Source organism: Coregonus clupeaformis, chromosome 40 (genome assembly GCF_020615455.1).
Source record: "Coregonus clupeaformis isolate EN_2021a chromosome 40, ASM2061545v1, whole genome shotgun sequence".
Lineage (NCBI taxonomy): Eukaryota > Metazoa > Chordata > Actinopteri > Salmoniformes > Salmonidae > Coregonus > Coregonus clupeaformis.
In genome coordinates, this window is record NC_059231.1 from 4,116,454 (window position 1) to 4,142,329 (window position 25,876).

Sequence of the window (25,876 nt, forward strand, 5' to 3'; positions counted from 1 at the left end):
GAGCTGATCGTGGACCACAGGAAAAGGAGGACCGAACAGGCCCTCATTAACATCGACGGGGCTGTAGTGGAGCGGGTCGAGAGTTTCAAGTTCCTTGGTGTCCACATCACCAACAAACTATCATGGTCCAAACACACCAAGACAGTCGTGAAGAGGGCACGACAACACCTTTTCCCCCTCAGGAGACTGAAAAGATTTGGCATGGGTCCTCAGATCCTCAAAAAGTTATACAGCTGCACCATTGAGAGCGTCCTGACCGGTTGCATCACCGCCTGGTATGGCAACTGCTCTCCATCCGACCGTAAGGTGCTACAGAGGGTAGAGTATGGCCCAGTACGTCACTACAGCACGGCAAGCAGTACCGGAGCGCCAGGTCTTGGTCCAAAAGGCTCCTTAACAGCTTCTAGCCCCAAGCCATAAGACTGCTGAACAATTAATCAAATGGCCACCCGGACTATTTACATTTGTTTTTACACTGCTGCTACTCGCTGTTTATTATCTATGCATAGTCACTTTACCCCTACCTACATGTACAAATTACCTCGACTAACATGTACCCCAGCACATTGACTCGGTACCGGTACCCCCTGTATATAGCCTTGTTATTGTTATTTTATTGTGTTACTTTTTATTTTATATTTTACTTTAGTTTATTTAGTCAATATTTTCTTAACTCTATTTCTTGAACTGCATTGTTGTTTAATTGCTTGTAAGTAAGCATTTCATGGTAAGGTTTACACCTGTTGTATTCGGCACGTATGACAAATACATTTGATTTGATTTGACATAACCAGGCTTTTATCTCCAACTGTCAGCCTCAGAAGAATGCTGACGTCAGCATGGTGGTCCTCCTGTGTGCCTGTGACACTCTAGTAGCCTATACAGGTGTAGAAGTCCATGGATATTCATTCAGATGCAGAATTGATGTTCCTCTTGTTCAATGGGCTCCCGAGTGGCGCAGCGGTCTAAGGCACTGCATCTCAGTGCTTGAGGCTTCACTACAGACCCCCTGGTTCGATTCCAGGCTGTATCACAACCGGACGTGATTGGGAGTCCCATAGGGCGGCGCACAATTGGCCCAGCGTCGTCCGGGGTTTGGCCGGTGTAGGCCGTCATTGAAAATAAGAATATGTTCTTAACTGATTTGCCTAGTTAAATAAAGGTTTAAAAAAAATAAAAAATATGTGTGTTGTTCAATGGGTGGGGTAGACATTGGTGGTAGTAGTTGATGGATGAGGCAGCCCATTATAATGAATCTGGGGGATTCCACACTACAAGACCATAGTTACATCAGGACAGTGGAGGCTGCAGAGGGGAGGACGGCTCATAATAACGGCTGGAACGGAGTCAATGGAACGCCATCAAACACATGGAAACCATGAGTGTTTTGAGTGAATTATAGATGCGCTCTCTAACACGTGGAAAATTTCAACCCAGCGATAGCAGTGAATGATGAGGAGGTATAAAATGGAGTATAGGCTAGCATGGCAGCATGAGTAAATCCTCAGAGCATTGTTTGAAAGAAGTATGTGGTATGCCTTATTGAATATCAGTAGACACCAGAGATAAATGTCTTGTGTATCTGACAAGATAACTGTGTACGTTGGTTATAGATTGTCAGGACCTACAACCTGCTGTGAGCCTAAAGATGATGTCTCTTTGTCCTGGAGAATCTACTCATTATCTTCTCCTCCTTCATCTGGTCACAGATTATTGCCCATTAAATATGCTTTGTCACAGCATTTCCCAAACTCGGTCCTGGGCCCCCCCATACCACCCCACTGGGGCTGTTACCCACTGGGACTGACACTTACCCACCACAGACTGGGGCTGAGACTTACCCACACTTGTGTGTGTGTGTGTGTGTGTGTGTGTGTGTGTGTGTGTGTGTGTGTGTGTGTGTGTGTGCCGTGAGGTGTTGCTTTATCTGTTTTTTTAAACTAGGTTTGCTGTTAATTTGAGCAATATGAGATAGAAGGGAGTTCCATGCAATAATAGCTCCATACAATAACACCAGCTTTGACTGCTGTTATATGGTATAGTGGTTGACTTTGGGGACACAAGTGTGTTTTGCTGCGGCTCTGAAAATACAAGATACAGATGGTATTAAACCATCGAAGGGGGGAACTCTACTTCAGTTATGAACTAGACCTGACCCTTGTTTCTAATCCTGGTTAGTGTAAATAGTACTATTTTAGCTTACTGAAATAACCTCTGGAGAAGATAGAACTTGATGCAGATGTGTTATGTCACTCTGCCATCTAGTGGACAAATAAACACTCTTCAAACGTATTACAGTTTTTTCCAACTGCTTACACACAAAATCTTTTCATGTCACACGATTTTTGAAACCTCTCACTTAAAGTGCAAAACTACACACAAAATCTCCAAAACCATAAGCTATTTCTCAGCCTTTGACTCAGTTGTCAATTGCATAAAACACTTTTTTCAAAACACTACACACAATTCTCTACCTAAAACACAAAAATCTAACAGGAAGTGACTTGCTTTCCTTTTCCAAACACAACCAATCAAAATGCTACACTTATTCACCAGGTCAAACACACTCTCCTCACATGTTCAAACACTAATTGCTTAACTGATCACTAACCAATCACTGCTTTACTGTAGTATAGGACTGTTTTGAACAATGGATGCCAACAATGGACAGAGAGCAAGAGGAGTAGGAGGGAGAGGCAGAGGACAACAACGAGGACAAATTCAAAGACGAATAGTTGGAAGAGGAGGTGGAAGAGGAAGAGGAAGAGGAAGAGGAAGAGGAAGAGGAAGAGGAAGAGGAAGAAGAGGACGAGGGCAAAGAAGAGAAGGAAGGAGAGCCATCTCTGATGAGATTAGGGCAACACTTGTTGATCATGTGATCAACCACGGTTTGACCATGAGAGAGGCTGGACTGAGAGTCCAGCCCAACTTGAGTCGATTTACAGTGGCGTCCATAATTCGAACCTTCATAAATGAGAACAGGTATGCAACTATCTAATGACTATTTTAGCATTACAGTAATGTACTGTAAAATACGTATGACTGCATAGTATTGCATAAACATTTGTAACTCTAAGCCATCCATTTACTGCACTGCATTGAATGAATGAGGTTGGTTATCATGCTGTACTACATTTTTGTGTACATTGTTTACAGTTCCTATGCTGAACACATACTGTGTTTGAATTTTGTACAGAGTGGAAAGGCAAAGACATCATGGAGGACGAGGACGCTTGTTTACAGATGTACAAGATACTGCAATTATAAATATGGTTTTGGCCAACAATGCAATTAGGATTTGAGAGATAAGAGAACATATCTTGAATAATGACACCATATTTAAGCCTGTCGACCATACAACGCATCCTCCAACAGCACCAAGTGACGATGAAACAACTTTACAAGGTGCCATTTGAGAGAAACTCTGACAGAGTCAAGAATCTGCGAAAAACGGGGTCCTCCATCACAATGCCACACTGGGTCCGTACAACACCGGCCATATGCTCACTTTCCTGGATGCAATTTACACAATGCTTGTCCCTGATCCAGATCAGGAGCCTGCTAGATTTGTGGTTATATGGGACAATGTTAGTTTTCACCGGGCTGTTCTGGTCCAAAACTGGTTTGCCACCCATCCACAATTTGTGGTTTTGTACCTACCCCCATATTCACCTTTTCTAAATCCCATAGAGGAATTCTTCTCAGCCTGGCGCTGGAAAGTGTATGATCGCCAACCCTATGCCCGCATGCCGCTTCTCCAGGCAATGGAGGACACATGTGGGGACATAGAGGTTGCCTCTGTCCAAGGTTGGATACGCCATGCTAGGAGATACTTCCCTCGATGTTTGGCAAGAGAAAACGTATCTTGTGATGTGGACGAAGTATAGTGGCCAGACCCAGCCCGGAGAAGAGATGAAGCGTAGCTTAGCACTGGTGACTGCCCCCCCGGGACCCCACACACACAATTGTGTTCTTTACTGTATTCTAAAGAATATACTTTTGGTTTACATATGTTTATGGTTTTGTTGTATGCTACTGTATACAACAGTAATGTTTGGCCTAATAAATATTTTCTGTTTCTACATTGCATTGGTGTTTACAGTGTACTTGTTACCCCTCTCAGTAGATGACTTTCACTGTAGAACATTGTATTGAAATGTAGATATAAGCCTATGAAAGACCAAAGAGCTTTAGATTTAGAACAACAGTGTTTACATGGTATATCCAAAAATTTACTATTATGAAAGAAGTGTTTGCCATTTAATGCAAATGCTTCATTCTGACATGTGTTTATGGCATTTTGAATGCAGTGTTACATTTTGAAGAAGATGTGAGGCATTTTGCATTTTGTGTGTGCAGTTTTGGGAATTGTGTGTAGAGTTTTGAAAAAAGGAGACATCGTTTTGAAAACGTGTGTAAGTAGTTGGAAAAAAACTGTAAAGTTCTGTTCTTTGAGCATTAAAGTTTCAGTCAAGGGAGGAAATGACTAAACATTATTGTCATCATAAATGTATGAAGTTATTACCAGCCATCTAATGCCACATTGCTGATCTCCACCATAAACCTGTAGCATAATGTACTGAAAACCTGAAGCACGATGTACTGAAAACCTGAAGCACAATGTACTGAAAACCTTACCATTTCTGACGAGTTATATGAACTAAATCATCGTCAGCCCCTCACAAAAGCCTTTAAATCTTAGGATGAAACGTAGAGAAACATATTCCAATATACTCCGACGATTATGAGCCATTTTCTAGGTAACCCGGCCCTCCCCATGTCTCTCTGTGGGTGATTGTGAGTCCATTAGCAGACTTGTTGCATCATGCCAGGCGGGCAGGCTGGCGGTCAGAGAACCATTCCATTTGGCAGGGTCAGCAGAGGGGAGGTGTGTGTGTGTGTGTGTGTGTGTGTGTGTGTGTGTGTGTGTGTGTGTGTGTGTGTGTGTGTGTGTGTGTGTGTGTGTGTGTGTGTGTGTGTTTGTGTACGTCTGCAGGGAGGAAGGGAAATGGATGGTGAGGCCTGAGAGGGAAAAGATAGGGAGAGAGAGAGAGAGAGAGACCCCCTCCAATCATCAGTCTCAGAGCTCTCTGTCCTCTACTGCATTAGATTATATAAAATACGGCCTGTGGAGGACAGCCAACTTCTAATGAAATGATAAAGTGGCTAGAAAGGATCTCTTTTACATTAATAGAAATCTGGGTTCATAGCAATTCCGCTAATGGCAATTAACAATCACTTCCATATTCCCATGTCTTCTATATCAAATAAATATTGTAATATTCAACACAATGAAATACTGTAAAGATTTGTCTGATCATTTTAGAGGAAACATGGCATGGAAAGGGTTGGAAGGATTTTAATATGTGCTAAATTTAGGCTTTTATTAGGGTAAAGTGGTGCATTCATCTGTATAGCCTATGCCTTTCCATGCCCTCTACTTGTTTGGATAATTTCAGACCATCCAGGAACATATGGGACAGGGCTGCTACCAGACATGTGATTGTGTTCTGTTATGTAAGGGGATTATCTCTGTGTATGTGTGGAATGAAGGACAATAGAATAGAACAAGATTACAGTTGGTTTTCTGTTTTTTAGGGTCAGGGTGAATGGCACATATTGCTGTTTTTCACAGTTTCATGTAATCCTATCAGTTCTACATTTAAATGGGTGTGTGGGTGGGTTATTGTCTGGAATCAGGCCAAAAGCCCCTAATGTATCCCTACACCTACTGTATAATATATTATCTACCTCCACAACATATGCATGTTTCTCGGTTACCCGTTCTAAATCACCGTTTGGACACCTCACTTTCTATAGTTTGAAATAATGCGGCGTTCATATGTTTAAAGTTTTATTAGTTGGAAACTCGGAAATGTGCGACTTGGAAACCGGTTGTAGAATGATGAGGTCAGAGTTTACCACGTGGAAAGTATCCAAATAAACCAATAGGGAAGCTCTACACAACAACAACAAAACCCTAAGCACATTTTTGCTGGGAGGTTCCGAGTTGTCTTGAACGCAGGCCAATTATTCTCAATCTGTGTGTTTTTTCGGGGCATCGGCTGAATTGCGAACTACGCAAGGACAACGGAATGTTTAGGGTGTTGCTGACACGGGGATGCCTTTCACATGATACTACCTCAAAATGCCTTTGTCGTCATGGTTGGTGAGTGACCTGATGCTCGGGTAGCTTGGAATAGTAACCTAAACCAGCACAAAGGCAAAAGCTTTACCCCATCTACTGACCATATTATTTTAAGTTAGGGTAGGCCTATCACATATGGGTGGAATTTTTCAACCTACTAAAAGATGAGTTGCTACAGGTGTCATCATTAAAATGTCCCCATCCCACTCCCCAGAAAATATGCGCTTGCGCGACTAGGCATGCTTCTATTATTTATTTAGCCTACAGTCTGTTATTGCTGGGCTTCGACACAAGGTGGCATCGTCATCCATGTATTTGTAGCCTTCTTTCAAAAAACCTCTACCTTTATGAAAGTATTGCGTTGTAATCTCAGGAGGTGAAATCTGAAATTGTTAAACCTATAGGCCTACTAACTCTCCACTGAACATAGCATGTCAATTGTAGTTATTCGTTTGTGCATTTATTTATTAGCCTACTTTAAATAGTTACTAGCCCTAGTTCAATAGTTTTAAACATCGAAATAGTCATTCGCAGCCTATAAAATAAGATGCTCATTCAATATTACTAGGCTACACCATTTTAAGTGATCAATATCTTACACAGCCTTACATATGGCGTTTGCTTTAAACCTATGCTTTAATCTCTATACATTTTCGTTATCATCATCTGGTCTGGAATATTCTCACGCCTATAATAATCCACAGGCCTATTGTTGAATCGATTCAAATCAGAATTACGCAAAGGTTATAAGATCTATAAAAATATATTTCGATGTGCATGTCGATAAGGATGACCATATAGTAACGTGCATGTGGCCACCATAATTATAAATGTGCATTTTGTTTGGCATGGCTCGAATGGGGTGGAGCGTATGGTATAGTGTGGGAGGGAGGCAGGTTACTGCGCTGTTTAGCGGTCTGCTCCTTCATTCTCTCAGCAGTGTGTATGCAGCGACCGCAGGGGTAGGAGCGTTTATGCCGTGACGCACCATAGAGCTCATAACATCAACTCAAATATAGCTGCGATAACTTTAACGTTGTGTATGGACGCAGTGTAGGCATATCTCAGGATTACCAGAACTCACCCACAACCTCGGGTTTGGATTTATTTGTGTTCTTCATTCCCGGACCTGAGGCTATTTTTTTTGGACAGCCCAACGGGTGGAGACGCGGGTGAGACAAGTGCGCAGTGCTCACGGGAAAAACAGCAGCGAGACCGCAAGGAGGGTGTTGTAACCCACCAATATTCGTCCTTAAGCTGTTCGGTGAGTGTGAGGAATTCGACTGTTGCAAAATGGAATCTTAACTGGAGTGTGTGAGGAGAATTCTAATGACCACCGCGCTGCGTCCTACAGACGCGGACACTGTCCCCCAATGTTGCTGAGGGCAAAACAAGGATCAACCAGCCAGAGCGCACGGCGGGCCTGTAAACACCTTGACGTTTGTTGATATTATTTTTGTGGATTCATCGAAGAGCCTATTGAACATTAAAACGCTATAGCTGATTAGGCCATCTGATAGGTGCTACAGAAAGGAGCCAGGCGTTCCTCTCAACTGTTATTGAAAATGGGCAACAGTTTCTCCAACATATCTGCTTTCCAATCCCTACACATTGTGATGCTGGGTTTGGATTCCGCTGGCAAAACGACTGTTCTTTATCGTCTGAAATTCAACGAATTCGTAAACACTGTGCCAACAATTGGATTCAACACTGAGAAAATCAAACTGAGTAATGGTACGGCGAAGGGGATCAGTTGTCACTTCTGGGACGTCGGAGGTCAGGAGAAGCTGCGGCCCCTATGGAAATCCTACAGTCGGTGCACGGACGGCATCATTTATGTGGTGGACTCAGTGGACGTTGACCGGTTGGAGGAGGCTAAAACAGAACTGCATAAAGTCACCAAATTCGCAGAGAACCAGGGGACACCTCTTCTGGTGATAGCCAACAAGCAGGACCTGCCCAAATCTCTTCCAGTCGCAGACATTGAAAAACAGCTGGCTCTCCACGAGCTCACTCCATCCACCGCATACCACGTCCAACCTTGCTGCGCCATAATTGGCGAGGGACTTCACGAGGGTATGGACAAACTATACGAGATGATAGTAAAGCGGAGAAAATCTTTAAAGCAAAAGAAGAAACGATAATGACCGCCCATGGGTCGTAGCCTATATGGACCATGCTTTACGCAAAATTACTATATCTAAATGCTATTCGGGTATGCCGATGTTGCCCTAAAATGACGTTTATTTTGCGGTGATTTTTGTATTTCCTTTCATTGGGTTATTGTCAAAGTTGCTGACGCTATGAACCCTATTAGCTGAATGATGCTTTTGCACGCAAGAGGGTGCCTCTATGGGTGCAAGATGTATACCAAGGTTAACCAACAAAAACTTGAAATTACTTTTATCATAGGAACAAAAGCATTGATAAATGAAAACGGGCTGGCCCGTTATTTGCTGCTTTACGATAGATTCTAAACCTGTAGCTCAACATGTTATTTTGAAGGAGCATCTAATAGCCTACCTATAGGCCTACAGCGATGGACTATGGACATCCTATCCACACGTCTTCACGGAGTGCTTCTTCGGACAGCAAGTTTTACTTTGCACGTTAAGTGGATGTGGGTCACAATGAAATGGACCCTGATCATTCAGAGTAAGAACAAACAGATGTCTGTGTTATGACAGTCTCACCTCAGCCCCTGTGTCGTATATTAATGCAGATGTCAACAAGGCTTTGGAGTGTTGAATTAGCCTTTACTATGCGTGGTGGACTAAGGGTAACATTGCCTGCAACGTGGTCCACTACTTTGCACTTTTCATTTCCTATCAAAATAGTAGAGTACTACACTGTATAGCAAAACACAGGCTGTTTATGTACCTGAAAGCCAAAATTGAAGTATTTTTTTTGGAATATTAAAATATATAAAAATGCATTGTGATTGATTTACTTTTATTTACATGATGGGATATAGGAATTCTAGTTCTAACCTACAGGAAGAGCATAACGATGTCAACAGCTGACCAGGGTGATGGTGATCAACCAGAGGTGAACTATTGACCTGGCCTGATGGATTGGTTTGTTTCTAGTACGTCTCCCCTGAGAGAACCTCACACTCTATAGGTGTTTAACAGGGAGGGGGATTGAAGGGGTGGTCATACATCTCCCCTGAGAGAACCTCAAAGGGAGGGGGACTGAAGGGGTGGTCACCCAGTTCAATGACTAGTCTATCAGAGAGCTAATGGGTATCTATCTATTCAATGCTGATCTGCCAGACATTAGTTACTCCCAATCTAGAGGGTACTGTGTAGCCTAATCATATTAAGATTTAAAATGTGTGACTAATTTGAGCTCACAAACCACAAGGATGGGTATGATGTTTCAGGCCATAGAATGGAGGTGTTTTGGATAGAACTACCTGTTAGAATGGAGGTGTTTTGGATAGACCTACCTGTTAGAATGGATGTGTTTTGGATAGGCCTACCTGTTAGAATGGATGTGTTTTGGATAGTCCTACCTGTTAGAATGGATGTGTTTTGGATAGGCCTACCTGTTAGAATGGATGTGTTTTGGATAGTCCTACCTGTTAGAATGGTGTTTTTTTTGGGATAGTCCTACCTGTTAGAATGAATGTGTTTTGGATAGCCCTACCTGTTAGAATGGATGTGTTTTGGATAGTCCTGCCTGTTAGAATGGGTGTGTTTTGGATAGTCCTGCCTGTTAGAATGGATGTGTTTTGGATAGTCCTACCTGTTAGAATGGATGTGTTTTGGATAGTCCTACCTGTTAGAATGGATGTGTTTTGGATAGTCCTGCCTGTTAGAATGGGTGTGTTTTGGATAGTCCTGCCTGTTAGAATGGATGTGTTTTGGATAGTCCTACCTGTTAGAATGGATGTGTTTTGGATAGTCCTACCTGTTAGAATGGAGGTGTTTTGGATAGTCCTACCTGTTGGTGTTGGATGAGTTTCAACCTTCTTTTGCTTTCCCAGCCCACCAATCAAAGCAAGGGTTCATTTGTGTGTAATTTATAGAGCTGCAGTGCAGAGTCAGATGTCTTCGTGCACAGGCACCCTGTGAGGTAGCAGTAACTGATTGTGTGTGTGAACAAGAGTTTGAAATGGTTGAGTTTCCAATCACTCTCAGTTAAGGCAACCACACAGACATTCTCTGTCTCTATCTCGCTCTCTGTCTCTCTCTATCTCTCTCTCTCTGACTGTCTCTCTGTCTCTCTCTGTCTGACTCTTTCTCTGTCTCTGTCTCTCTCTCTCTGACTGACTCTCTCTCTGTCTCTCTGACTGTCTCTCTCTGTCTGTCTCTCGCTCTCTCTCACGCTCTCTCTCTCTCTGACACATACAGCTCCCCCTTCATTAGTCATTAGGAGTATCTACTGGAGTGTGAAAGAAGAAAAGAGATCCCTTGGTAACAGTACCTGCTGTGCTTTGTCTGTGACCCGGTCCACCCTATTGTGGTAGTGTAGGTGTTCTATGGGCCAGGGAGATTAATAAGGAGGGGATGGCCACCTGATATGGGCAAGACAGTTTGATCAGTCAGGATGTGTGTAACTGGCTGTTCCTACTATACAATTGTTCTTGCTGTGTGTGTGTGTGTGTGTGTGTGTATATATGAGTCTCTCGACCATGGCAGTGCCATATTCTGGCCAGTAATACTGTGAAAAATTGTTTTCTGAATCATGAGGCTGGGGGTCAGTCTTAGGGATAGCACATGTTGGTTTTCAACATCTACCCTCACTCAAAGGCAACGTATGTTGTTTGGTGGCGGTAGCTTTAACATGTGATAAGTTGACCCGGTTAGTGTAAAGTACAGAGAGTGAGGGAATGTGTCTGCATGTGCTTCTGATGATCTCTACTGTAGATACAGCACATATTTGGCTGTTGGGTAAACAGTGTCTGACAGATGACCCAGTAGCAACTGGTGTATTCCCAGAGAGAGAGAGAGCACACTGAGCAAAGGAAGCCATTGTGGAAGCACTGACGTACGGCTAGAGGCCAGTCCTCTTAGGATATGTGTATGGTAACAACAGCAATGGGTAAAACTGTAACGGTTTCAGAGAACTAGCTGTTAGCCCCTTTGTGTGGTTTGTTGGGTCACAAGTTTGACCTTATTTTTTTAAATCATATATCTAACTATATTATTCACAAATAAAACTATTTATTTTGCCACTGACTTCCTGATCATAATCTAAATGTTTGACCTGTGAGCGTTACCCGAGTTTGGTCATGGGGTAATTGCATATATTCAAAGGTTACTTGTCAAGTGATATATTTTACGCTCAATTAAACAGATGTGAGTGCTAATAAGTGGACAGGTCAGAGGTGACAGGAGCGAACCCAATACCCATTTGTCTACTCACACCTTAATGCCTGCTGTTCATCTACTGCTGATCCCCTTTCCCTGCTTTTTTACATGTGGTCGCTCACTTTCTCTGTCAACACAAGAATAACTACGAGAGTTAACAGACTCCTGTTGCCATAACATACCGTGGTCCTCTGTAGCTCAGTTGGTAGAGCACGGCGCTTGTAACGCAAAGGTAGTGGGTTCGATCCCCGGGACCACCCATACACAAAAAAATGTATGCACGCATGACTGTAAGTCGCTTTGGATAAAAGCGTCTGCTAAATGGCATATTATTATTATACCAAGAACATGCACATGTTAGTGAAAGGAAATGAGCTAATATCATGTCTTATCTTCATTGTTCATTACAGAAAGACGATCTGAAGTACATTTGAGCCCGGACAACAATGTGTTGTTTTGTCCCTTCTATAAGCTAGTTTCTCTTGATAAGGACATGGCTATACTGTTACAAATACCTTTTGTGTGTCAAGAGAGACACGATGACAAGGCAGTAGTGTACAGTTACCCCACCCCACCAGTATAGCAGATTGTTCCCTATTTCACAGGGCCTGCTCTCCAATGGGGCGCTAATTAAATGCTAAATGTATCAGTTTGTAATTATTTGCTTAGCTTGATTCTTTGATCTAATAATTATTCTTGAGTCATTTGACACAGAAGGAGAGGGAAAAAAAAGAAGTGAAATCCACATGACCATTTTGGGGAGCACAGTTGTATCAATATCTCACTGTTGCCGGGGAAACATTAACGAAAAACCGACTGTAACAACAAACATCTACTACTGAGGGGGTTATTATTTCATGATCTGTGTATACTTGGGGAGGGGCTCGAGGGGCCCGCCTCGGCCTCTTGTCTGATACTTGAGAGGAGGGTTGGAGGCAAATTTGGGCCCCTGGCCGAACCATGATGGACATCCAACTTTAACGGTAATCCATTTGAAATGTTAACCTTCAATAGGACAAGGAAAGATGGTGAGGCTGAGGTGGTGGGGGGAGGGGAATATGACAGTATGTCGGTATACATGGTAACACCACCACCACCATATGCTGCAATCCTAAGGCAATGCTTTACTCTCCCTCTGTGACGCTAAACATGTTGCAATTTAAAAATAATTATTCTCCTTCCTCATCTTAGTTTTCCTACAGTAGCCTATAGAGGCTGGCACATGTTCAACATATATTTTGGGCCTGGACAATGGTTTAGTTTTTATACAGGATGTAAAGAAGAGACAGTGGATGGATGTAGAAGTTAAAAACATCCCAAGTGATGTTGACATGCTTGTTGTATTAGCTTGTTTCTAAATATACAAGAGAGGGGAGGGGTAGTAAGAAATCAGTTGTTGCACACGCACCCATCCAATTACACACATTCCCAATTGGAAGTCGGACATAAAATCAAATCAAATTGTATTTGTCACATGCTTCGTAAACAACAGGTAAACTAACAATTAAATTCTTACTTTGGGTCTTTTTCTAACAATTCAGAGTTAAGATAAAATAATAAATAGTGACACGAAGAAAAATACAGAGTGAATAACAATAACGAGTAAAAATAATATGGCTATCTATATACAGGAAGTACCAGGTAATAACATGGCTATCTATATACAGGAAGTACCAGGTAATAACATGGCTATCTATATACAGGAAGAACCAGGTAATAATATGACTATCTATATACAGAGAGTACCAGGTAATAACATGACTATCTATATACAGAGAGTACTGGGTAATAACATGACTATCTATATACAGAGAGTACCGGGTAATAACATGACTATCTATATACAGGAGTACGGGGTAAGAACATACAGTGGGGGAAAAAAGTATTTAGTCAGCCACAAATTGTGCAAGTTCTCCCACTTAAAAAGATGAGAGAGGCCTGTAATTTTCATCATAGGTACACGTCAACTATGACAGACAAATTGAGATTTTTTTTCTCCAGAAAATCACATTGTAGGATTTTTAATGAATTTATTTGCAAATTATGGTGGAAAATAAGTATTTGGTCACCTACAAACAAGCAAGATTTCTGGCTCTCACAGACCTGTAACTTCTTCTTTAAGAGGCTCCTCTGTCCTCCACTCGTTACCTGTATTAATGGCACTTGTTTGAACTTGTTATCAGTATAAAAGACATCTGTCCACAACCTCAAACAGTCACACTCCAAACTCCACTATGGCCAAGACCAAAGAGCTGTCAAAGGACACCAGAAACAAAATTGTAGACCTGCACCAGGCTGGGAAGACTGAATCTGCAATAGGTAAGCAGCTTGGTTTGAAGAAATCAACTGTGGGAGCAATTATTAGGAAATGGAAGACATACAAGACCACTGATAATCTCCCTCGATCTGGGGCTCCACGCAAGATCTCACCCCGTGGGGTCAAAATGATCACAAGAACGGTGAGCAAAAAATCCCAGAACCACACGGGGGGACCTAGTGAATGACCTGCAGAGAGCTGGGACCAAAGTAACAAAGCCTACCATCAGTAACACACTACGCCGCCAGGGACTCAAATCCTGCAGTGCCAGACGTGTCCCCCTGCTTAAGCCAGTACATGTCCAGGCCCGTCTGAAGTTTGCTAGAATGCATTTGGATGATCCAGAAGAGGATTGGGAGAATGTCATATGGTCAGATGAAACCAAAATATAACTTTTTGGTAAAAACTCAACTCGTCGTGTTTGGAGGACAAAGAATGCTGAGTTGCATCCAAAGAACACCATACCTACTGTGAAGCATGGGGGTGGAAACATCATGCTTTGGGGCTGTTTTTCTGCAAAGGGACCAGGACGACTGATCCGTGTAAAGGAAAGAATGAATGGGGCCATGTATCGTGAGATTTTGAGTGAAAACCTCCTTCCATCAGCAAGGGCATTGAAGATGAAACGTGGCTGGGTCTTTCAGCATGACAATGATCCCAAACACACCGTCCGGGCAACGAAGGAGTGGCTTCGTAAGAAGCATTTCAAGGTCCTGGAGTGGCCTAGCCAGTCTCCAGATCTCAACCCCATAGAACATCTTTGGAGGGAGTTGAAAGTCCGTGTTGCCCAGCGACAAACCCAAAACATCACTGCTTTAGAGGAGATCTGCATGGAGGAATGGGCCAAAATACCAGCAACAGTGTGTGAAAACCTTGTGAAGACTTACAGAAAACGTTTGACCTGTGTCATTGCCAACAAAGGGTATATAACAAAGTATTGAGAAACTTTTGTTATTGACCAAATACTTATTTTCCACCATAATTTGCAAATAAAATCATTAAAAATCCTACAATGTGATTTTCTGGATTTTTTTTTTTCCTCATTTAGTCTGTCATAGTTGACATGTACCTATGATGAAAATTACAGGCCTCTCTCATCTTTTTAAGTGGGAGAACTTGCACAATTGGTGGCTGACTAAATACTTTTTTCCCCAGCTGTAACTATCTATATACAGAGAGTACCAGGTAATAACATGACTATCTATATACAGGAGTACGAGGTAATAACATGACTATCTATATACAGAGAGTACCAGGTAATAACATGACAATCTACATACAGAGAGTACCAGGTATTAACATGACAATCTATATACAGAGAGTACCAGGTAATAACATGACAATCTATATACAGAGAGTACCAGGTAATAACATGACTATCTATATACAGAGAGTACCAGGTAATAACATGACTATCTATATACAGAGAGTACCAGGTAATAACATGACTATCTATATACAGAGAGTACCAGTACCGAGTCGATATGCAGGAGTACCAGGTAATAACATGACTATCTATATACAGAGATTACCAGTACCGAGTCGATGTGCAGGGTTGCGAGGTAATAACATGACTATCTATATACAGAGAGTACCAGGTAATAACATGACTATCTATATACAGAGAGTACCAGGTAATAACATGACTATCTATATACAGAGAGTACCAGGTAATAACATGACTATCTATATACAGAGAGTACCAGGTAATAACATGGCTACCTATATACAGAGAGTACCATGTAATAACATGACTATCTATATACAGAGAGTACCAGGTAATAACATGGCTACCTATATACAGAGATTACCAGGTAATAACATGACTATCTATATACAGGGAGTACTAGTACCGAGTCGATATGCAGGAGTACGAGGTAATAACATGACTATCTATATACAGAGAGAACCAGTACCAAGTCGATATGCAGGAGTACGAGGTAATATTATGACTATCTATATACAGAGAGTACCAGGTAATAACATGACTATCTATATACAGAGAGTACTAGTACCGAGTCGATATACAGGAGTACGAGGTAATATCATGACTATCTATATACAGGGAGAACCAGTACCAAGTCGATATGCAGGAGTACGAGGTAATATTATGACTATCTATATACAGAGAGTACCAGGTAATAACATGACTATCTATATACAGAGAGTACTAGTACCGAGTCGATATACAGGAGTACGAGGTAATATCATGACTATCTATATACAGGGAGTACTAGTACCGAGTCGATATACAGGAGTACGAGGTAATAACATGACTATCTATATACAGGGAGTACCAGTACCGAGTCGATATACAGGAGTACGAGGTAATATCATGACAATCTATATACAGAGAGTACTAGTACCGAGTCGATATGCAGGAGTACGAGGTAATATCATGACTATCTATATACAGAGAGTACCAGTACCAAGTCGATATACATGAGTACGAGGTAATATCATGACTATCTATATACAGAGAGTATCAGTACATAAAGAGAGGTAATAACATACAGAATACCAGTACCGAGTCGATATACAGAGAGTACCAGGTAATAACTTGGCTACCTATATACAGACAATACCAGGTAATAACATGACTATCTATATACAGAGAGTACCAGGTAATAACATGACTATCTATATACAGAGAGTACCAGGTAATAACATGACTATCTATATACAGAGAGTACCAGGTAATAACATGACTATCTATATAAAGAGATTACCAGGTAATAACATGACTATCTATATACAGAGAGTACCAGGTAATAACATGGCTACCTATATACAGGGAGTACTAGTACCGAGTCGATATGCAGGAGTACGAGGTAATAACATGACTATCTATATACAGAGAGTACCAGGTAATAACATGGCTACCTATATACAGAGATTACCAGGTAATAACATGACTACCTATATACAGAGAGTACCAGGTAATAACATGGCTACCTATATACAGGGAGTACTAGTACCGAGTCGAATATGCAGGAGTATGAGTTAATAACATGACTATCTATATACAGAGAGTACCAGTACCGAATCGATATGCAGGAGTACGAGGTAATAACATGACTATCTATATACAGAGAGTACCAGGTAATAACATGGCTACCTATATACAGAGATTACCAGGTAATAACATGACTACCTATATACAGAGAGTACCAGGTAATAACATGGCTACCTATATACAGAGATTACCAGGTAATAACATGACTATCTATATACAGGGAGTACTAGTACCGAGTCGAATATGCAGGAGTACGAGGTAATAACATGACTATCTATATCTTGAGAGAACCAGTACCAAGTCGATATGCAGGAGTACGAGGTAATATTTTGACTATCTATATACAGAGAGTACCAGGTAATAACATGACTATCTATATACAGAGAGTACTAGTACCGAGTCGATATACAGGAGTACGAGGTAATAACATGACTATCTATATACAGGGAGTACCAGTACCGAGTCGATATACAGGAGTACGAGGTAATATCATGACTATCTATATACAGAGAGTACTAGTACCGAGTCGATATGCAGGAGTACGAGGTAATATCATGACTATCTATATAGAGAGTGTACCAGTACCAAGTCGATATGCATGAGTACGAGGTAATAACATGACTATCTATATACAGGGAGCACCAGGTAATAACATGGCTACCTATATACAGACAATACCAGGTAATAACATGACTATCTATATACAGAGAGTACCAGGTAATAACATGACTATCTATATACAGAGAGTACCAGGTAATAACATGACTATCTATATACAGAGAGTACCAGGTAATAACATGGCTACCTATATACAGAGAGTACCAGGTAATAACATGACTATCTATATACAGAGAGTACTAGTACCGAGTCGATATACAGGAGTACGAGGTAATAACATGACTATCTATATACAGGGAGTACCAGTACCGAGTCGATATACATGAGTACGAGGTAATATCATGACTATCTATATACAGAGAGTACTAGTACCGAGTCGATATGCAGGAGTACGAGGTAATATCATGACTATCTATATACAGAGAGTACCAGTACCAAGTCGATATGCATGAGTACGAGGTAATAACATGACTATCTATATACAGAGAGTACCAGTACCGAGTCGATATACAGGAGTACGAGGTAATAACATGACTATCTATAATACAGATAGTACCAGTACCGAGTCGATATACAGAGAGTACCAGGTAATAACATGGCTACCTATATACAGACAATACCAGGTAATAACATGACTATCTATATACAGAGAGTACCAGGTAATAACATGACTATCTATATACAGAGAGTACCAGGTAATAACATGACTATCTATATACAGGGAGTACCAGGTAATAACATGACTATCTATATAAAGAGAGTACCAGTACCGAATTGATATGCAGGAGTACGAGGTAATAACATGACTGTCTATATACAGAGAGAACCAGTATCAAGTCGATATGCAGGAGTACGAGGTAATATTATGACTATCTATATACAGAGAGTACCAGGTAATAACATGACTATCTATATACAGAGAGTACTAGTACCGAGTCGATATACAGGAGTACGAGGTAATAACATGACTATCTATATACAGGGAGTACCAGTACCGAGTCGATATACAGGAGTACGAGGTAATATCATGACTATCTATATACAGAGAGTACTAGTACCGAGTCGATATGCAGGAGTACGAGGTAATATCATGACTATCTATATACAGAGAGTACTAGTACCGAGTCGATATGCAGGAGTACGAGGTAATATCATGACTATCTATATACAGAGAGTACCAGGTAATAACATGGCTACCTATATACAGACAGTACCATGTAATAACATGGCTATCTATATACAGGGAGTACTAGTACCGAGTCGATATGCAGGAGTACGAGGTAATAACATGACTATCTATATACAGAGAGTACCAGGTAATAACATGACTATCTATATACAGGGAGTACTAGTACCGAGACGATATACAGGAGTACGAGGTAATAACATGACTATCTATATACAGGGAGTACTAGTACCGAGACGATATACAGGAGTACGAGGTAATAACATGACTATCTATATACAGGGAGTACCAGTACCGAGTCGATATACAGGAGTACGAGGTAATATCATGACTATCTATATACAGAGAGTACTAGTACCGATTCGATATGCAGGAGTACGTGGTAATATCATGACTATCTATATACAGAGAGTACCAGGTAATAACATGGCTACCTATATACAGACAGTACCATGTAATAACATGGCTATCTATATACAGGGAGTACTAGTACCGAGTCGATATGCAGGAGTACAAGGTAATAACATGACTATCTATATACAGAGAGTACCAGGTAATAACATGACTATCTATATACAGGGAGTACTAGTACAGAGTCAATATACAGGAGTACGAGGTAATAACATGCCTATCTATATACGGGGAGTACTAGTACCGAGTCGATATGCAGGAGTATGAGGTAATAACATGACTATCTATATACAGAGAGTACAAGTACTGAGTCGATATGCAGGGGTGCGAGGTAATTGAGGTAACTATGTATGCATGTGTGCATTCGGAAACTATTCAGACCCCTTGACTTTTTCCACATTTTGTTACGTTACAGCAATATTCTAAAATGGATGAAATTGTTTTTTTCCCCTCATCAATCTACACACAATACCCCATAATGACAAAGCAAAAACTGGTTTTTAGAAATGTTTGCAAATGTATTAAATATACAAAACGGAAATATCACATTTACATAAGTATTCAGACCGTTTACTCAGTACTTTGTTGAAGCACCTTTGGCAGTGATTACAGCCTAGAGTCTTCTTGGGTATGATGCCTCAAGCTTGTCACACCTGTATTTGGGGAGTTTCTCCCATTCTTCTCTGCAGATCCTCTCAAGCTCTGTCAGGTTGGATGGGGAGCGTCACTGCACAGCTATTTTCAGGTCGATCGGGTTCAAGTCCGAGCTCTGGCTGGGCCACTCAAGGACATTCAGAGACTTGTCCTGAAGCCACTCCTGCATTGTCTTGGCTGTGTGCTTAGGGTCGTTGTCCTGTTGGAAGGTGTACCTTCGCCCCAGTTTGAGCGCTCTGGAGCAGGTTTTCATCAAGGATTTCTCTGTACTTTGCTCCGTTCATTTTTCCCTCGATCAGGACTAGTCTCCCAGTCCCTGCCGGTGAAAAACATCCCCACAGCATGATGCTGCCACCACCATGCTTCACCGTAGGGATGGTGCCAGGAACCTCCAGGCGTGACGCTTGGCATTCAGGCCAAAGAGTTCAATCTTGGTTTCATCAGACCAGAGAATCTTCTTTCTCCTGATCTGAGAGTCCTTTAGGTGCCTTTTGGCAAACTCCAAGTGGGATGTCATGTGCCTTTTAATGAGGATTGGCTTCCGTCTGGTCACTCTACCATAAAGGCCTGATTGGTGGAGTGCTGCAGTGATGGTTGTCCTTCTGGAAGGTTCTCCCATCTCCACAGAGGAACTCTGGAGTTCAGTCAGAGTGACCATCAGGTTCTTGGTCACCTCCCTGACCAAGGCCCTTCTTCCCCGATTGCTCAGTTTGGCCGGGCAGCCAGCTCTAGGAAGAGTCTTAGTGGTTCCAAACTTCTTCCATTTAAGAATGATGGAGGCCACTGTGTTCTTGGGGACCTTCAATACTGCAGACATTTTTTGGTACCATTCCCCAGATTTGTGCCTCTACACAATCCTGTCTCGGAGCTCTACAGATAATTCCTTCAAGCTCATGGCTTGGTTTTTGCTCTGACATGCACTGTCAACGGTGGGACCTTATATAGACAGATGTGTGCCTTTCCAAATCATGTCCAACCAATTGAATTTACCACAGGTGGACTCCAACCAAGTTGTAGAAACATCTCAAGGATGATCAATGGAAACAGGACTCAATTTCGAGTCTCATAGCAAAGGGTCTGAATACTTAAATAAGTTATTTCTGTTTTTTTATTTTTAATAATTTTGCAAAAAATTCTAAAAACCTTTTTTCGCTTTGTCATTATGGGGTATTGTGTAGATTGATGAGGAAAAATTATATTTAATCAATTTTAGAATAAGGCTTTAACGTAACAAAATTTGGAAAAAGGGAAGGGGTCTGAATACTTTCTGAATGCACTGTATACTGTAGGTAGGGTTAAAGGCAACAGGATTGATAATAGACAGTAGCAGCAGTGTGTGTGTGTGTGTGTGTGTGTGTGTGTGTGTGTGTGTGTGTGTGTGTGTGTGTGTGTGTGTGTGTGTGTGTGTGTGTGTGTGTGTGTTTGTGTGGACGTGTTTAACTATTCTTGTGGGGACCAGAAGTCCCCACAGGAATAGTAAACTAACAAACATTTGACCAACTGGGGACATTTTGTTAGTCCCCACGAGGTCAAATGCTATTTCTAGGGGGTTTAGGGTTAAGGTTAGAATTAGTGTTAGGGTTAGAATTATGTTAGGAGCTAGCGTTAGTTTTAGGGTTAGGGTTAGGAGCTAGGGTTAGGTTTAGGGTTACGGTTAATGTTAGTTTTTTGTGTTAGGGTTAAGGTTAGGGTTAGGGTAAGAGTACGGGTTAGGGTTAGGTTTAGGGGTTAGGGAAAATAGGATTTTCAATGGGACTGAATTGTGTGTCCCCACAAGGTTAGCTGTGCAAGACTGTGTGTGTGTGTGTTTATGTGTGCGTGTGTGTGGCATCAGTATGCATGTTTGAGCGTGCTATGTGGGTGTGTGTGTGTGTGTGTGTGTGTGTGTGTTGGGATGTCAGTGTAAATATGTCCAGTGTGTGTACATAGTCAGTGCAGGAGAGTTAGTGCAAGAAAGGGTCAATGCATGTAGTCCAGGTAGCCATATGATTAGCTATTTAGCAGTCGTGTTTAGTAGACTTATGGCTTGGGGGTAGAAGCTGTTCAGGGTCCTGTTGGTTCCAGATTTGGTGCACTGGTACCGCTTGTCGTGCGGTAGCAGAGAGAGCAATCTTTGACTTGGGTGGCTGGAGTCTTTGACAATTCTTTGGGCCTACCTCTGACATCGCCTTGTGAGAGATCCTGGATACCAGAGAGCTCAGCCCCAGTAATGTACTGGGCCGTACTCACCACCCTCGGTAGCGCCTTGCAGTCGGGTGCCTTGCAGTTGATATACCAACCGGAAATGCAGCCAGTCAAGATGCTCTCAATGGTGCAGCTGTAGAACGTTTTGAGGATCTGAGGGCCCATGCCAAATCTTTTCAGCCTGCTGACGTGCCCTCTTCACAACTGTGTGGGTGTGTGTGGAGCATGTTTATTCCTTAGTGATGTGGACACCGAGGAACTTGAAGCTCTCGACCCGCTCCACTACTGCCCCATCGATGTGGATGGGGGCGTGCTTGCCCCTCTAAATAAAATAAATAAATTGGTCATTTAGCAGACGCTCTTATCCAGAGCGACTTACAGGAGCAATTAGGGTTAAGTGCCTTGCTCAAGGGCACATCGACAGATTTTTCACCTAGTCGGCTTGGGGATTAGAACCAGCGAACTTTCGGTTACTGGTACAACGCTCTTAACCACTAAGCTACCTGCCGCCCTCTGTTTCCTGTAGTCCACGATCAGTTGTTGTCCTGGCACCACACTACCAGGTCTCTGGCCTCCTCCCTGTAGGCTGTCTCATCGTCATTGGTGATCAAGTCTACCACCGTCGTTTCATCACCAAACTTGATGATGGTGTTGGAGTCGTGCGCGGCCATGCAGTCTTGGGTGAACAGGGAGTACAGGAGGGGACTAAGCACGCACCCCTGAGGGGCCCCTGTGTTGATGGTCAGTGTGGCTGATGTGTTATTGCCTACCCTTACCACCTGGGGGCGGCCCGTCAAGAAGTCCAGGATCCAGGTGTTCAGTCCCAGGGTCCCCAGCTTGGTGATGAGCTTGGAGGGGACTATGGTGTTGAATTCTGAGCTGTAGTCAATGAACAGCATTCTTACATAGGTGTTCCTTTTGTCCAGGTGGGTGAGGGCAGTGTGGAGTGCAGTAGAGATTGCGTTATCTGTGGATCTGTTGGGGCGGTATGCGAATCGGAGTGGGTCTAGGGTTTCTGGGATGATGGTGTTGATGTGAGCCATGACCAGTCTTTCAAAGCACTTCATGGCTACCGATGTGAGTGCTACACGTTTAATAATACGTCTGAGGGGGAGAGTCCAGGATGTTATTAGTTTGGGTGTTTGTGTAAGAGAGACTCCTTATCTTCCTGGTATAATAAATGTTAAGAAGCAGAGGTCATGCTGATGGAGATGTAAAGTTAGATCAACAATAACATCCAGTGAGGGTAGAGGACTAGAGGGCTCAATACAAAAACAAACACAGCGCAGGCTAATTCCTATCATCATGACGTTGTGTTCTTATAAATGAGCTATTTTCTCTTTTGTGTCTCAGGCTTGTTTGTGCAGGACATTACCCTCCCCTCGCAGATATTATTATTTCAAGGAGAGTATGTACCATTTTACAATATTTAGATAGGGTAAAATAACTGTGTTGTGGACTGTATTAGAATGTATATATTTTTTCCTACAGTATATGGTGCATTTCCGCCGCTACCTCTTCTGTCCCAACTTCTTCTTCTTTGTTTATTTTTCTTTTCTTCTTTGTTGTTTTTGTTGCTCTTTAATTCTCCAGCTATAGGAGTCATCGTGTCAGGGCGAAACAAACCGCCTCAACAGGACTGTGGACCTACACAACATAACTTCACAGCAACCTGACTTTCTTGTCTTTTCCCGTTTTGCTTGCTGTGTTGCTCTGATTGTTCATAGAAATGCACTTACATTTCTAAGAAAAAGTAAGGCTAGCACAGTTGTATTATTCCAGATTCCTAAATGTAGTCTTTTACAATCAATACCACTGAATCATTCACTGTTGATCATTCCCATGGATTCAGTGGTCTGTTATGAACCAAGAACATTCCGTCATTGCCAGACATTGTTGGGTTCTTCGATTGCGTTACTTAATTCAGAAACCAGAAACTTTTTCCATTTACCCTGTCTGATAGCACATTGAAACCCATTACCCCTGGTGTGTGTACTGTATATGAGTGACTGTGTGACTGACTGTGCCAACACAACGGTTCTTGTGTCTATGTGACTGACTGTGTCAACACAACGGTTCTTGTGTCTATATGACTGACTGTGCCAACACAATGGTTCTTGTGACTATGTGACTGACTGTGCCAACACAACGGTTCTTGTGACTGACTGTGCCAACACAACGGTTCTTGTGACTGACTGTGCCAACATAACGAATCTTGTGACTATGTGACTGACTGTGCCAACATAACGGATCTTGTGACTTGTGACCGGCGGTGCCGGGTGTAGCACGAAGCTAGCTAGCTAGCTAACTCACCACCTGGACTAGCTGGCGAGTAGCTATTTGCAACGTTGTAGTTGTTTCACGCCTGAGCGTGCCTGTAATTACGCCAGCTGGCTGCCTACAATAGTTACATACAATAACTGCCTACCATTCAGCTGTTTTCTAGCCTCATTGTCTGAACCGTTAACGTTAGGTAGCAAGTGGCTACTGTGCTTGAAAATTAGCAAGCTTGTTGCAACCTGGATAGCTACTTGTAAACAATAGCTGGAACGACCGAGCGAACAGACGCGAACTGGCTGAGTCAATTCAGTGGCTAGCTTTGCACTTGGCTAGCTAACAGTAGCTGCTAGGGGTAAGTCATAACCTACACTTGTGTTTAGTTTTTTACATATTGATAGCCCGAGTCGCTCAAGGAATTCGGGACATGGGTGACTAGTTAACGTTAGTTTGGCTCTCTCTGTGTGTTCGTGCCATGAAAGGAGGGGTTCTTCTTTGTCTGAAAGCAATGGCTAGCTAGTTTGCTAACTATTCTAGCTAACTAACTGGCTGAATAAGTTGACGACAGACGCGCTCAAGCTGTCGTGACTAACCCACAACGTTAGACACGGACACGAACGATCTGCTTGAGTGTTGATACACTGGTGGTTGTTGTGGCTGAGTATTGGCGCTAAACCCTGCTGTTGGAGACCGGCATGCTAGCTGGCTGTGGCGTCTTATGACGAGGTTTTTCACGGAATAATACTGCACCTAGTTAGCTAGCTGAATAAACTAGGTTAGTCTATTCCTAGAAAACATTGAACCGCTGTAGTTTACAACAATTATAGTTTCTGAGGTGGAAGTTGGGAGAGTTATATTTGTGAGTTGTGGTGAGGGAGGCCCCGCTCTCTCCTTTCCCAGATGTTTAGTTCATTCTATTCCGATCTCCTCTGCATTATTGTAGCCATCTGCTGCACCCTGTCAACTATGCCTCTGCCTATCCCTGTTCTCTCCTCTCCGCACAGGCTACACAAACGCCTCACACCGCGTGGCTGCTGCCTTTCTAACCTGGTGGTCCCTGCACGCACGACCCACGTGGAGTTCCAGGTCTCAGGCAGCCTCTGGAACTGCCTTTCTGCTGCCAACAAGGCAGACTTCATCCCAGCCTATGCTACCCTCCAGTCCCTCGACTTCTTGGCGCTGACGGAAACATGGATTACCACTGAAAACACTGCTATGCTACTCCTGCTGCTCTCTCCTCGTCTGACCATGTGTTCTCGCATACCCCGAGAGCATCTGGTCAGCGGGGTGGTGGCACAGGAATCCTCATCTCTCCCAAGTGGACATTCTCAAATTTTCCCCTGACCCATCTGTCTATCTCGTCATTTGAATTCCATGCTGTCACAGTCACTAGCCTATTTAAGCTTATTATCCTTGTCATCTATCGCCCTCCAGGTTCCCTTGGAGAGTTCATCAATGAGCTTGACGCCTTGATAAGTTCCTTTCCTGAGGATGGCTCACCCCTCACAGTTCTGGGGGATTTCAACCTCCCTACGTCTACATTTGACTCATTTCTCTCTGCCTCCTTCTTTCCACTCCTCTCCTCTTTTGACCTCACCCTCTCACCGTCCCCCTACTCACAAGGCAGGCAATACGCTTGACCTCATCTTTACTAGATGCTGTTCTTCTACTAATCTCACTGCAACTCCCCTCCAAGTCTCCGACCACTACTTTGTATCATTTTCTCTCTCCCTCTCCTCCAACACTA

At 42.5% G+C, this 25,876-nt stretch overlaps 1 protein-coding gene across 1 annotated transcript; it reads left to right on the forward strand.

Moving 5' to 3' along the window:
- Nucleotides 1-7,077: 7,077 nt before the first annotated feature.
- LOC121555073 (ADP-ribosylation factor-like protein 4C) lies at nucleotides 7,078-9,081 on the forward strand. The gene has a single exon (XM_041868862.2). The coding sequence runs from the start codon at nucleotides 7,714-7,716 to the stop codon at nucleotides 8,290-8,292; it is 579 nt and encodes a 192-aa protein (XP_041724796.1). The 5' UTR covers nucleotides 7,078-7,713; the 3' UTR covers nucleotides 8,293-9,081.
- Nucleotides 9,082-25,876: the final 16,795 nt, after the last annotated feature.